Source organism: Marmota flaviventris, chromosome 1 (genome assembly GCF_047511675.1).
Source record: "Marmota flaviventris isolate mMarFla1 chromosome 1, mMarFla1.hap1, whole genome shotgun sequence".
NCBI classification, from domain to species: domain Eukaryota; kingdom Metazoa; phylum Chordata; class Mammalia; order Rodentia; family Sciuridae; genus Marmota; species Marmota flaviventris.
In genome coordinates, this window is record NC_092498.1 from 178852835 (window position 1) to 178868957 (window position 16123).

Below are 16123 nucleotides of genomic sequence, written 5' to 3' on the forward strand. Positions count from 1 at the left end.
AACATTCTTTGCTATCGTAGTGCTATCAATATTTGACCCTTACCTTTAAATGTTAATTTTGAGTCCCATTTTGGTTTACTATCTTTGCCTACATCCACTCATGTCAATCAGTAGTATCTTGAAAAGAGCTTAACCACTAACTACATATGATAAATACACTTCCAATAACAAAATTATATATTTTCTCTTTATAATATCTTTATCAAACACAATGTTTTTAAACACTACTCACTTTGGAGCTTCTTTGCAAGTTCTTGTACCTATGAATTCTATTATGCTGCTTTTCTATGTTTCCCCTAATTATTTTTCCAATTTTTTTTAAATACAGGTTCTATTTCTTCTAAAATATGTTTAATCATGGGGGAATTCCTCTGCTCTTAACCTTTCTTTTTTCTTGTACTTTTTATTATGCTTAAACATAAAACTAACATCTCTGGGGGATGACTGGCAGATTTCCAATTCATGGTCTTTCAACTGAAGTCTCTCATTTTCAACTTTTTTTTTATTTTTAAGGAGCACTTTAATTTAGAGGAAATAGCATGGCATGTTCATCACTCTCTGATGTCACTTCTTATTGTCATTCCACTTGACATACCTGGTTTTCTTATTCTTTTGATTGATTTTTGGTTTTGTTACTAGGAATTAAACAGATCTTTTAAAATAATCCACTTTTTAAAAATCCTTGTTACCACATTTAAATACTCTTCCATTTATATCACAATCTTTACCTTCAATAAAGCTATTTTCCTTGAAGACTTTCTATCCTAACAACTTTCATCTAACCACACTGCCTTCTTCCTTAATATCTAGGGAGAATTGTTTTTATTGAGAATAAAATTCAAACCAAGACGTATTCAGATTAATATAGATCCAAAGTATTATAAAGAGTCAATATGATGTTAAGCTAGTTTACTAACGCTAAGCAATGTTTCACTGAATTCATGTATTTATCTAACACATAATAATAAAAAGAAGTGATTTGAGACCATATTACTAATTTGGGGGAATTGTGAGCAAACATTAATTAGCAAGGCATAAAATATAATATACAACATTTTAGATTATTAGAACTCACTGTGAAAAGCTTGCTACTCTCTAACCATCACTGACTCTTAGTCATCAAGCAAAACTTTAGCCCTACTGCTTCCACGTCCCCTGTTGGACTCCCATCATCACTACTGTTTCGTTCCCCCTGACTCTATCCCTTAAAAGTTTCTACTCTGCCTTCTAAGAATCCCTTCTTTTGAGCAAACTTCCTTATATTCTCAATCCATCAATAAAATCTTCGACCACTGATTTTCTTAACTACTGTCTACCTGTTATCTGACATAAAATCCCTGCCTGCTTTTGTCACCAAATCCTAGCTACTGAAATCTGGACATAATCACACAAGTTTATAAGCTATTATCACCTGTTAAAATGATGCCTAAGGTTCTACCTTCTTTATCAACTCATTCTAATCTCTTTCCCTCTTCACAAATCTTCAACTGCTCCACATTGTTATTCACTCTCAGCAAATAACGTAGTCCTAACTTATCCAAATAGATTAAAGTATCAGTGATATTTCATTGAATTCTCTGCCTCAAACCTGATGAACTTACAGTACCTAAACACCATTATCTTCTTCTTCCTTCCCATTTTCTACCCAAAATAACATCCTTCTTCCTTTCTATATGCTCTTCCATCTTTGCTCTACATTATATCTCCTCCAGACTTCCAAGCTCCCAGAACTCCTCTTCCTTTTTTAATTTTTCAAGTATTATTATACCTTCTTTCTCTATTCCTCATGCCAGCTTAGAATAGAAAATGATTGATTTATATGAAAGAGTATTAGACTATGGAATCTTAAGATTACAAAAACCACTGCATTTATCACAGTCACAATGACTTAGTTCATTGAATGCCTCTATTTCTTAACTTTCAACAAACATCTGAAAGTTTTTGCTCATTCTTTTCTGACACCTTCACTTGTATGACTCGGGCCTCTCCTGGTTTTCTTTCTGCTCCTCAATCACTACTTCTTAGTCTCCTCTGCAGGAGCCTGCAAAAGGCCATTTGCTACAAGACCATCAAGTGGCTTTTTAAAAATCTTGGTACTCTTCTTGCACTACATGCTGTTATGGAGTGATTACACCATTCCCTAGGCTGACACATCTTTATCTTTACCCAGACCCGTACATCTATATCTTCATTTGAATGCTATTAGGCAATTCCAACTTGTATCTGAAACTGAACTTCTTACAATCTTTTCTGATGCCTACCGGGAGTCCCTGCTGCACCAAGCAAAATTCTTTCTCTAAATTGCCCATCTCAATGCAAGCATTATCACAGTCTTAACTGGTACTCAGAAAACTTGATGTGCCTTCAAAATTCTCTCCCCTACATCTCATATCAAGTCAAATATTGAGTACTGTCAATTCTGCCTCCTAAATACTTCTCAGATGTTTCCACTTCACTACATTTCCAGTATAAGCCCCTATCATTTCTCACCTAGACTAACAGCTTCTTAATTGATTATTCAACTTACAATCTTACCCTACCACTACAGTTTACTCACCTTACGATAGCCAGATAATTTTTCTAAAATGGAAATCAGGCTATAACATTCCTTTGATGAACTGCCCACTATTCTTAGTATAAGTAGGCTTCATGATCCTAGTTTTCAGTCTCATTTGAACTTTAGTCTTTAATTCTACTCTCAAAATCCTCATGTTCAATCAAGGGCAAATCCAATGCACATACTATTTATGTAATCCCACCTAGCTAACATGTACTCATCATCTAGGTTGTGGCTTAGGAAGAAACCACAACTTACTCAATCTACCACTTCTCCAAGTTTAAGTTGTTCTCTCTACCCATTAATATAAGAGCTGAGCATACTATAAATTCCTCTGGGAAAGTATTCACTATTCTATATCTTAATTGGCCCTTTGCTTTTATGTATGGTACCCCCAAATCCTGCAATGAAACTTGACAACAGAGCATTCAGAACTATTTTTATCTTTTTTCATTTCTAGCATTTAAAGCAATGTGTAGAGGGCTGGGATTGTGGCTCAGTGGTACAGCATGTGCTTAGTACCCTAGCACATGTGAGGCATAGGGTTCAGTCCTCAGCACCATATAAAAATAAATAAATATGGGCTGGGGATATGGCTCAAGTGGTAGCGCGCTTGCTTGGCATGCGTGCGGCCCGGGTTCGATCCTCAGCACCACATACAAAGATGTTGTGTCCACTGAAAACTAAACATTTTTTTTTTTTAATCAAAAAATAAATAAATAAATAAATAAATGTAGTGCACAGAAGGCACTCAAGTATTTACTGAATAATAAAACACATTAAAAGTATTGTAAACTTAAAAGCTGCCATCACATACAGTCTGTTGATTCTACAGTATTTCATTTGCAAAATAAAGTACATTTGCTCCATACCACAATTTGAAGCATTATGTTTACAAAAATTTCATTAAAAGCTATATATGGGAAGGGAGTGTAGCTCAGTGGCAGAACACTTGCTTGGCATGCACAAAGCACTGGGTTCAATCCCCAGCACCATGCAAAAAAAAAAAAAAAAAAAGCTGTAAAAGTACATATTAAATTTATGTAAGCATGCTAAACATATTCTGTACACCCAAAAAGTTGGAAACAGTCATCATTTATTTCCTTACCTTTCTTTTGCAAAGTAATTACTGCTGTGAGTTAATCAGGGTGTCATAAATTGACATTTACTAAGCAGAAAACTTTACCTTGTCCTTGTGGAAATTTAGATATATGACATCATTAAAGGAAAACATGGAAAAAGTGATTATTATTATTATTTATTATTATTATTATGGAGCTGAGGATTGAACCCAGTACCTTGTGCATGCAAGGCAAGTACTCTACCAACTGAGCTATATCCCCAGTCCAAAAAAGTGATTTTTAAGAAGGACTTGAAAGGAAGAGAGGTCAAAAAGACCAAAGAGGAGAGTACACCGACTTCTGAAACTTTAAGAAAAATTCAAGTACTAGAATAACCAGGGACAATAAAACAGATTTCATACATTATAATTTAGAAAATAAAGGATATAAGTAGATGGAATATAGATATTAAGCAATTATTGATTAATATAGTGCTCAAACTGGTAACAACAACGTCATTAGACAAATTATTCAATGAAGCTCTTGTGTCAGGGGCTAGATATACAAACAATTCCAGCATGGTTCCTGCCTTCATAAAGGCTACATTTGAGACAAGATAATAATCAAGAAAACAAATTAACGTAAGATTACATATTCTGTGGAGTAATATGAAGAAAACAAGAAAAATGCCAAAGAACAATGGTATGAGAGGAGGCCCATACCCTAGAACTGTCTCATCACATCTGAACCTGGCAAGAAAAGGAAAACAAACAGCCATACACATCATAGTTGAGTATGGATTTCATCTTTAGTAAAACAGTATACTTACTAAAGAGCTGTAAATCAGTTAAGAAATTGAAAGAATTTTTCTCCTTCCTAAAAATGACTCTAGCTAATTAGATAGAGCAGGACAGAAATATAAACTGCCTCAGACAGGTTGGTACCTTGGTCAGATATCTATCCTTGGCAGAACAAATTCATCTTTCACTCAAATCTAAATCCACCACTACTGGATTGTGGGGTGGAGTGTAGTATGGAGTACAAGAAGAGTACCAAGGACAAAGATTTTAAACTAAAGGCCATGACATAACATCATAATTTTACCATATCAACTTAAGTATTTTAATTACTCCAATTTCTTCATCAATAAACTCAGGACATTCCCTTTTAGTTCTAAAACTCTATGGCACTGTAATGAAAAAAAAAAGCAAATTTAGGACAAAATTTCAAAGGACGCAAAAAATGGAGTGGCAGAATTGTGAATATCTTGTATTTTTAAAAGTAGGTTAATAAATATTTTATACATAAAGGTAGGGAGGTTTGAGACAGATTATAAAAAAGGCAAAGATGTCAAGTAATTATTATAAAAGCTGTAAGAAGGTGAGTACTGTGGCATTTAGAGTTGAAGTTAAAAATTTTGGTAGTATGTAACAAAAGGCTATTTTCAAAGGAATCTAATGAAGGAAAATGTCCTTTTCTCATAAGCCACATTCCAACAACTTATAAACTTGGGAAAACAACTATTTATTCCAATAATGTTATTTAATTAGTTTAAACTGCACTAAATCTTGATATTGATATTTTAAGTTAAAAATAAATTACTTTTCCATTTAATTAATGATTAAAAGTCACATGCCAAAAACAATCATGACATATAACAAATATTTTCCTTTTAAAAAAAATTCTTTGAATTATAGGTATCTGATCAGTTATTATTTCCCTATGATCAGAGATCTTAGAATTTAAGGTAGCAATTTATATATATAAAAACCAATTCTAACAGGGTACAGAGAAAATATCATATTTTCTGTGCTGTTCCTTATTTGAAAAAGGATGCCAAGAAAAAATTTAATTCACTTGGAACATACCCCCTAATATTTATATGTAGGTATAAATAGTACTTTCTTCTGCTCTTACATTTTTTTCCTCAACTAGCCATGAAAATAAACAGTAATTCGCAGTTCTCTCCCTCCCTCCCTCCCTCCTCCCCACACCCCATTACCTGGTAATTTTTACTAATCACTTCATAAATTCTCAGAAACATTCAGCTATACTCTTTCCATATGAATGTTAAAATTCAGAACTAAGAAAATAGAGACTTTTGTTTACTAATAGTGTATATAACAATTTTTTTTCAATTATACATGACTCATATGCAGGCAAACCACTGACTGAAGTCCAGTGTTTACTTAGAAAACAAGTCATCTGGTAGCCACAAATTCCCTAAAGATTGTAGCAGAAATGTGTAAAAGGCTTCAAAATACTTGAAAAAAATCCCATGGAAGACAAATTAAAATAAACAAACATACTAGAAAGGTGATGATTCTTCAAGTAAACATGACAATCTTATTAAAATGCAATATATGTTTTTCTTTAAAAAGGAAATCCAAGAAGATGAAATAGATACTTTATATAAAATGTTTACATATACAACGCAAAAAATCCACTATGGTTAGTAGCCTTTATGGCTTTGAAGAACTAGATATTTACATATCTCTCTTTCTGCATGTGTGTGTGTTATGTGTGTATGTGTGTTTTGTATATATTTTTAACAGTTGACAGCTGTTTTAGAGCATACAGAGATGCCAAGCTGAATGAGGGTCTTGATTACTTCAAGATTAGCTATCTAAAGTTTCTATTCATTTTAAGTGTTGTTAGTTGGAAGAGTCATTAGTCACTTCCTTGTCTCATAGAACATCAGCATACATTTACATTGTTAATGAACATTTGGGGTAAATGAATTAATGGCACTTTTAAACATCAATTCACTCCTAATAACTCAGTATGTCATAGAAATGTTAGGCTAGGATATAAATGAAAAGCCTTTTCAGTAAAGGTAACTACTCATTCTGTAAACAATAAAGGATAAAATTAATTTAAATTTTTTTTAATATTTAATGAAATAGACTAGAGAAAAATATGCACTTAAAAAACAGAAAACTATATTCTCCACTAAGCATAAAAGCCAGAAATAGTATGAAAACTGTATTAAAGTATTTTATGTACATGTAAAACACTTATAGAAGTATGAGCAAATTTATTTAACTTATTTAATGGTGAGTACTGCTTATAGGTATTAATTACATTTAAGACAAATCCTCACTTGAAAAGCTTTCATGCTTACTACTGGGAAAGCTTTCATGCTTACTATTAAAATACTGAAAATAAAATGGTCACATTTTCATATTATCAAATTCTTAAACATCAGGCTGTTGAGTCTTTATGTAAGAAAATATGAAAACAAAAATATCACAAAGTAATTTTGAAATTCTACTATTTTCATTCAAAACATCAATGGCATTTGCATGATGCAGATATTAAAGATACACACACAAAAAATAATAATAATAAACTCCATAAAAAGGCTTACATTCTAAAGATATAGCCAATTTAGTAGTCAACCAATTCTTCAAATTCTCAAAACACGAGCTAATGTCAGCCCTTGACATTAATATGAACACACACAAAACAATAATTTTATTTTAAGCATAAAACACATATTAATTACTTTGACTAATTTAAGATATTTTAAAATAGACCTCAAAACCTGATACAACGGGTATGATTGCCGGAATGCTGCAACTCTACAGCATGTACCACCAGAAAATGAAAAGTTGTGCTCCATTTGTGTAAAACAAAAAAATCATTAAATTTTTTAAAACCTGATATATACATTTCATGAGTGCAAAATTACAAGTAGTCACTGAGTCAATTAGTTTAATCAAATATTTAATGATATACCTAAAACTAAGGATAAGGCTTCAAAAATTCTCACACATTCATTCCTTCCTTTTAAGTATATTACTATCATTAAGTAAACATTAAGAAAATAAAGATTTTTATCTAGACACATTTTAACATAGACACATTTGTTAGGTTTTAATAGGACAGACGCTGACTATAGTCTACTTTTTAACAGTTTACAACTGAATAATTTGAGTATAGATCTTTAGAAGTATGTCAAATTTTCAATTATTTGCAAAAGGAAGAGAAAAACAAACAAAAAAAAACCTCAGGCAATTATTTTTTAATCCTGGAATAAACTTGCTAAAGCAGTGAAAAATCCCTGTAAAAATCAATACCTTTAAAATGTTTGAGAAAGGACTCTGCATTTGTATGCTGACATCATAGTTTATTCTCTTTCCTGCCCCGCCCCGAGAATGACAGTGTATTAAACATTTGAGTAATGCTTCCGTCTGTAATTCAAAGTAGACTTTTTGTAGCATTCATTAGTGTCAATAGTGTTCTGTAAATATCCAGGGGAAAGTTCTTAAAGTTCTTGAAGTTTCCTGGTGAAAACTATACCCACAAGGCGGATCAAGCTAACTGGAACCCCTATGCTAGGTTTCCTAGCATTCCTACATACAAAACTCACCTCCAGACTTGTTTGAATAACTGGACAAGGGGTCAATGCCTACTTCTTGTTCTTCCGGCTGCAGAGGATGTCTAGTTTCAGATAAGGAATGATACATTGTAGAAACTGGACAGTATCACCAAAAGGAACTTCCTAGGAAATAAAAATAAAGAAAAAATATTTTTTCTTTCTTTCACCTATGACAAGGAAGAAATATAAGACTGAAATGATTAAATGAGCATTACAGACATTAACAAGTTTTCCACAGGCTCCAGGGACTGTTACTACACCTTAGTAGGCTTATGCAAAAAAGCAAAAAAGGTGGCAAAAAATTTCCATTTAAACACATTCTCCCAAAATTTGAACTTCACTTATATCCTTTATTTCAATGTTGAATCACATTTATTTTCAGTAAAATTTTGCACAAACAGCTGAACTGGAAGTTAAAAAACAAACCCTGTTTTTACATTTATGGCATCTTTTACTACAAAAATAATACATTCACAATAGAAACCTTCAAAGTACAAAAAATTCAGCAAATGATAATCATTTATACAACTATACTAGCTAGAAACAGCACTGTTACAATTTCCATGTAACATACATACTTTTCTTGTTTTTGTTGTGGATATTTAAAACACATATGTTTTTAATGTGATCCATGATAAACAATGATTTATCATGAGTGTCTTCCTTCCCACTACAATAAAAATATGTGTACATTACCATTTCTAATGGATCCCTAGCATCCCATCATGTAGCTATCACAATTTATGCAACCAATATCTTATTAGTAAACAATTAGGATGCTCTCAGTTGTTCAATACCATAAACAACCTCACAGTAAATATCTCTGTGTCAAACCCATGACCATTTCCTTAAGATACATTCCTGTAAGTATACTTGCTGGATTGTAAAATATATTTGTAAATTAAGATTATATAACTTTTTGGTAAATTGTGCTTTAGCAAGATTTGAATATAATATAAAAGTTCATTTCCCTTAGGCTTGTGTGGATCTTTTTGAACTGACACAACAGAGATTCATTGAGTATCAAGAAACTGCAATGTGATTACTAAAGATTTTCTATGTTTCTTTGACAATTATTTGTTGTTACGATTTGAAAACATGCTTTAAATATTAAGTATATTAAGTCTCTGGCGTATGACACATTTTTCTCAAAGTGTGTCCATCTTTAAGTTGTTATGACATAAGGGTATTTTGTGACAGAAAGTATACATTTTTCATTTTTATGCATCAAAATATGACTGTATCTCCATCATGGGTTTATTTCTTGTGTTATGCTTACAAAGGCACAATTACATAAGTAACCACCTATATATTTTATGATTTTGACAGAGCTTCCCCTCAATTCTTATTCCAAATATTCTTGTTCTACATTATTCCAAATTGAAAACATTAAAAAATAAATCTTGAATTTCTAAGGTACCTTAACTATTGTGGTTAAGATCCTAAATGTCCCCCCACAAAGCTCATGTGTAAAAGGCTTGGTCCCCAGCTGATGGCACTATTGGAAAGGGGCAGTAACTTGAGAACAGCTATAGTTGAAGGAAGTTAGGTCATTGGAGGGCATGCCCTGGAAGGCTATAGTGGCCCTGGCCCCTTCCTCTCTGTCTTTACCTCCCAGCAGACATAAGGTAGGCAGCTTTGCTCCCTCCACCATGCAACTCCTACCATAATATTCTAACCACCCAAAAGCAATTGAACCAACCAATTATGCACCAAAACCTCTAGAACTGTGAGCCAATATAAACCTTACCTCCTTTAAGTTGATTTCACAGGTACTTTGGCACAACAATGGAAAACTCACATGTTAACTTCTTGTAATTTTTCTATAGCCATAGGGTACAAATTAACTTTTCAAATCAGAATTCTTACAAAAAATAAACCAGGCTCATCAATTTTATCCAAAATAATGCAAGTAAAATAATATTTTAAATTTCTATGTCAGAGAAGACAGGAAAGAAAAAAAATGAGAAAAAATAAATGGGAAAAGCAAGTCCAAAAGAAAATGAGTACTTAATTTTATAAGATATAGTCCTTAGCTATGGAGAAAAGGTCTCAGTGATACTCATGAATACACAAATCCTTGATCAACTTTTCCCAATACAAAATGTTCCTCCATTCCATTCACTTTTTCTCTAAAATCCTCACCTTGTAAAACACACCTTTCCTGTTCATTTCCACCATTTTTATTAGAATCCTCCAACTCCTCACCCACCCACAAATCACAGTATGATGTTAACAAGTCCTATGCCCTGGGACTGTGGCTAAAACAACAGAATCAAAGGCTTAAGGAAAATAGAAAACTTATATTGTAGAGATAAAATAAAAAATTTCTAAAGCCAGAAAACCCTAAATCCATAGATTTAAAATAGTTGTCACTATTTGCTTCATATGTATGCAAATCAATACACATCTATAAAAGGAACTCTGGGAAATTATCTACTAGAGGATAGCAAAATATAGATAATCAGATAATATAGAAGTTATTAAAAAATCTGATAATCCTGTTGAACAAATTAATGAAAAGAAAGTCTTCTACAACAATAAGGCTAACCAAATTTAAATGCCTATTATCTTCAGGCAAAAAGCGTTATTAATTACAGTGTACATTTGCAAACAACGAATACTGTTGTAAAAACACTCTAAATTCTTCATGTACACTTATCATTTCATCTTTCTTACAACTTGGTGATGATGTGTCTTCATTGTCTTTGTTTTCCAATTAGTTTAAGAGAAAACTAATTAAATTTGTCTAGAGTAACACAATTAGAAAGTACTGAAGCCAGAATTTGAACACATTCTGTCTAGATCCAGAGCTTATATTCTTTCTCATATACTACAAGGGGATCTCAATAAGTCAATGAGGCACACAAACCAAGTATAAAACAAGGCGTAAGATGATGAGTCTGTGAATAATGAAACACCCTTAATTCTGCTTCAGCTCTTTCAAGATAAAATAGATATACAGAATTTTCTGTGAACTCCCCTTACTTGTAATTGTGGCAAATAATTCAAATTTAGAAATAAATACTGTGCAGAACAGATTAAACAGATTCTGAAATTGTATCTGGGCAACTATTTTTAATGTAATATTCATATCCATGTTGCTACATCTTAAAAATATGAAATTAAAAATTTTTAAATGACTTATTCCAAGTTAACAGCTAGATTTACGTTAAAATTTCTTTAATATCCTAAACTATGTTTTTCTAACTTCGTTACCTAAATTTCTCTTTGTATTATAGATTTCACATACCTAAAATGATTTGTATGAATTTTAAACTTTATAAATAACAGACAACTTTGATATCAAAGTCTATTTTAAAAAGGAACAACAAGCCAGGTGTTGTGGCATGTACCTATAGTTCAAACTATTCAGAAGCTGAGACAGGAGGCTCTCTGGAGCTCAGGGGTTTAAGACCAGTATAGGCAACATAGAAGATCCCCTACTCAAGGAGGTGCTGGGGGGCGGGGGGGGGGGGGGTTAGGAGGGGGGGAATTAAAAAAAAAATTGTTACCACATTTAGTGACAAATGCCTGTAATCTCAGCTACATGAAAGGCTATTGGAACAGGAATGCAAAAGTTTGAGGCCAGCTAGGACAAAGCAGAAAGACCTTATCTCAAATTTAAATTAAAAAAAAAAAAAAAAAAAAAAGACTTGCAGCTCAGAGGTAGAGTGCTTGCTTTGCAGGGGCTGTGGTTCAAGCCCCAGACCCTGAAAACAAAGAAAAATGTCTTTTTATATTTTATTATTAAATTAAGATATACTACAATAGGATGATGTTTATATATTCATTCAATGTATTACAAGATACTTAAAGATCTTTTCAACAACTTAAAGGAAATTAAGCTCACTAATGTTTCAATGAATTTAGTTACAATTATAAATCTTCAGTACTTGGCAAGTATATGGTAACCCCACCCCCCAAACTGGAATACATTAATCTATAATCATTCTATATAATCAGGAATCCACTATCTCCAAATTTATTATGCCTATAGTTTTGACTGAGATACTGAAATGCTTTTATAATTAATAAAAGTAAACCTGATGACTATTAATAATGAGTTATTTTCAAGCAATCTGTGGAAGAGAAAAAGTGTGAAAAATATTCTTAGTTTTCTTTTGATTATAATCTTAAATAATGATCTACTGCAAAAGTAACTTATTAAAAAGTTGGCACTTTTTGTTGTTTTATTTTAATATAAAGAGCTATTTTGGCATTTTAGAATACACAAAAATACTCAAATGTGTCCGTTATTGCTATGCTGATTACCTTATAAAAATCAGAATAAAACATGGCTTTAAATTGTGAAATACTTTTAAGAAATTCTCAATTTCTTTCATAAATATACCACAAGAAAATATGTCTCTGTACTTATTTTGATATTTCTTACATATAAATTCAATACCTTTATCACACTATATGAAAATATTTGATAACAATTCATACAAAAATGAAGGTAGTTTTGTCTTTAGTTTTAAAAATAATCACTCTAAAATTAACAAAAACTTTGAGTTTTAATGATCCATTACATCTTAAATTTGTATTACAAACTTTGACTTCTATACTTGATCTCTACCATCTAGTTTCTACATAGAGAAAAACACAGAAAGGCCAGAAGTAGGCCTCTTTGTAAATGACTACTCAAATCCATGAGAGATACATTTCAGTTCTCTCAAATGCTACACAGCTATGTCTAGACTTCTTGATAAAAATGATACCCAATTTTTATGGAAAAGGGACTGTCTTTACTTTCTTATAACTTTTATAAATAACAAGTTTCCCTGTTTTACATAAATTTGAAATTCAGAAAACTCAAAACTGGTTTTAGTACTATCCTGGTCACAGAAACTGACAAATTAGATGGAAATTTCCATCTCATCTTAAATTAAGTTACCTTCTAAGGACAATCTTAAAGATACCTGCACTAGTTTCACATATCTGATTCTTATAGCATTAAATGTAAAACTGATCTGTCTAAAAAGAGGGAAGTCCTGTGCTAATGATTAACAAAATGGTGGAAGTTTAGCACTGAAGTTTGGAAGACAGTTTTAAAGTACATGAAAACATTTTAAAACTTCTTTCACATGCATAAGCGTCTCAAAAACTTCAAATTATTACCACTGTACAGATAAAATGATAGACTGAATGAATAATACTTTCTCTTTTAAAATGATTATAACAGAACCTCTAGGTTTTGTGTATTTCAGTTTATATACATTACTTCACTGTTTCTAATACTTAGGTATTGAATTAGCATTCTGAGTTGTGTCATTCTAAAGACATCCATATTCAAAAAAGCTCATAAGCATACTACATTCATTTAAATTCACTGATGGTAAACTTAAAAAGTCAAACACTGAAATGACAAAGTAATATTATTTCACACAAAGATTTCTTCAATAATAAAAGCATATCAAAGAGCTTAAATAGGCTATTTCCAGAATATGATTATAAAAGGAAGGGATACAGCATAAATGTGTGTTACAGATAGCATGTATTTACTATGATGAATATTTACCCTGAAATATGACGTCTTGGCTATAAAAGCAAGTTTTTATTAATAGAAGCTCTATTTTTATAATAGGAGGTGAGGTAATTAACATTATCTATAAAATTAGGAAAAAACACCTTTAAGTGTTAGTAGCTAAAGGTACAGTTGACAATTGGAATTAATGATGTTCTCTGAAGTCTTAATTACAAGGGAAGAAGGGAGGAAGAAAAAAGAACAGTGTTCAATTTTTAAAGTCTGTCAATCTTTAATGCAAAAGTGTTACATTGGACTTTAAAGAGATTAATTGTTAAAATCAATCATTTGAAAGTCTTAATATTTAATATTGTTAGATTGTATATCAAAGTAGTTTTATTATTTATTTACTCCAAACCTTTCCAGAATACTTCATTTGACAACAGGGGTTCTGTTTCTCACAAGATAAATGCATTTACAATGCCAAATAAATCATATATAAAAGCATTTGTCTTAATACATGTCATTCAATATTAAGTATCACCCATTGGTAAAACCCTAAAACCCCAACTCACTTTTACCAGTCATAAAGTTGTAATATAAAGTGCTATTTAATAAACAGGTACAGGACTACACAATAAAGTTCTTCATTCAAGAACAATGATTTTTTTTTAAAGTTACTTAATCCTTATAATTTTATACTGTTAGAACAAAGGTTTAGGGTTAACTGTCCACTGAAAATTAACATACTACACTAACAATGTACACAATGAAAACTATGCAGAATACATGAAAGTTTCAAGTTAGACTTGATCAGTTAAAACTGCTATAATAAAAATACTATTGACTGGGTGGCTTAAGCTATTTGTTTTTCACAGACCTGAAGACTAAGAAATCCAAGTTCAAAGTGGGAGTAGGTTCAGTTCCTCATTTGCAAATGAATATATTTTTGCTATGTCCTTATATAGAGGAGAGAGAGGTCATTTCTCTCCCCCATACCTTCCATAAAGGGATTAATCTCATTAATGAAGGCTTTCCTCCAGTGACCTAATTATTTCCCAAAGGCCCCACTTCCAAACATCTTCACATTAGAGATTGGGGCTTTTTCAACATATGAACTGGGGGTGTGGGGTGACAACATTCAGTCCATAGTAAGTATGTAATATAAGACTTAAGTAAAAAAAAAAAAAAAAAAAATTCTTAAAAACTTTTTCATAAGTTTTTTCTTTCTGGAAAAACACTTCTCCTGACACTTTAGTCCTAGTTTCATCTCTCTCACTGAATTCTTCTAATGCCCTCCCAACTGGTCTTCCTGCTTCTATTCTTCACTGTTGTTATAAAGCCAATCATAACAATCTTGTTCCTTTCATCAGTTTGGCTGGGAAAAGTCACTCAATGTGAGAGGCTTCTAGAGACTTTTCTCTCAATTACAAAGGTGTAGACTATTAATTATAGTGCATTAGCCAATCCTAGCTTGACTCTATCTCTGGCATTCTTGTTATAATATATGTTACAATATATAATTCTTGTTATATTATTAGAATCATCACTACATTGATATTTTCTAAAACTTATACATGAAATCAGCCTAATAAACCAGCTTCCTTGGGCTGGGAATATGGCTCAGTTGGTAGAACGCTTGCCTCACATGTACAGGGCCCTGAGTTCAATCCCCGACACCAAAAAAAAAAAGCTTCCTAAATCTTACCACACAATAGTCAATGTGATTTTTTTTTTTTTTTTGCCATTATAGTTTCCCAATACTTTTAGCATAAAGTCCAAATTCTTTAAGAAGCCTTATATTCATGTCCATGAATAACCCTTTGATTCTACTCTCCCTTTTCCCTCAATATGCTCTACCCACAGGATTGGTTTTTCTTACACTTCAAATATAAATACTGCTCATTGCCACTTTAGGTCTTTGCATATCTCCTGTTATTCCTCTGGGAATACTCTCTCCTTCGTATCATTCAGATATCTGCTCAAATTGAGGCCAGCATAAAAAGCTTTTCCTGGATCCTATCTAATCCATTGGCATATCTTGTCCATTACAACCTCAAAACAAACTCCAGAAGCAGATCACTGTGTACCACACTCAACTCATCCAAGTCATTGCCACCCACATTGTGGTCTATATAAAACTCTCCAATAAGCTTCCTGTTCCCAGCCATGCTTTCTACAGTTACCTAACTGATCCATTTAAAATTTAACTCAGCTGCCATCCATATTTCTCTTTTGCTCACAAGCTAATGGCTTCTCTTCTCAGAATAAAATAAAAAATTTCCACAAAGCTCTATACAATTTTGCTCCCTGCTACTGCTTTGAACTTTGATCCACAACTCTCTCCACTTTTCACTCCAATCCTCCAGTCTTCAAGGTCTGTTGATAGTTCCTCAAATGTGCTGAGCAAGTTCTTAGCAAAGGAAGAGGGGCAAGGGTTGTCCTTTCTTCTTTCCAAAAACAAATATCCAGAGGATTCTCACCCCAATTGCTTTTAGGTCCTGCCTCAACAGTTGCTTTGTTTGTGAGTTCACTGAGGACCACACTCCCAGATGTACAACTTTATACCCCTCCAACCCAATCCCCTTAACAGCTTTATTTTTCTTAAAACATTTATCACTATCTAATATATTACACATTTGTTTCTATTT

General features: G+C 32.2%; 1 protein-coding gene across 13 annotated transcripts in view; it reads right to left on the reverse strand.

The window, feature by feature from the left end:
* The window catches only part of Tbc1d5 (TBC1 domain family member 5), a 517207-nt gene that overhangs the window by 320692 nt on the left and 180392 nt on the right, over positions 1–16123 (reverse strand). For all 13 annotated transcript variants that reach the window (XR_011709183.1, XM_071619394.1, XM_071619380.1 and 10 more), the window contains one exon: positions 7994–8125. Coding sequence is in view for 12 of the 13 variants with exons in the window: in XM_071619394.1 (XP_071475495.1) it covers positions 7994–8090 (97 nt within the window). In the remaining variant the exon portion in view is untranslated. The remainder of the gene's footprint in view (positions 1–7993; positions 8126–16123) is intronic.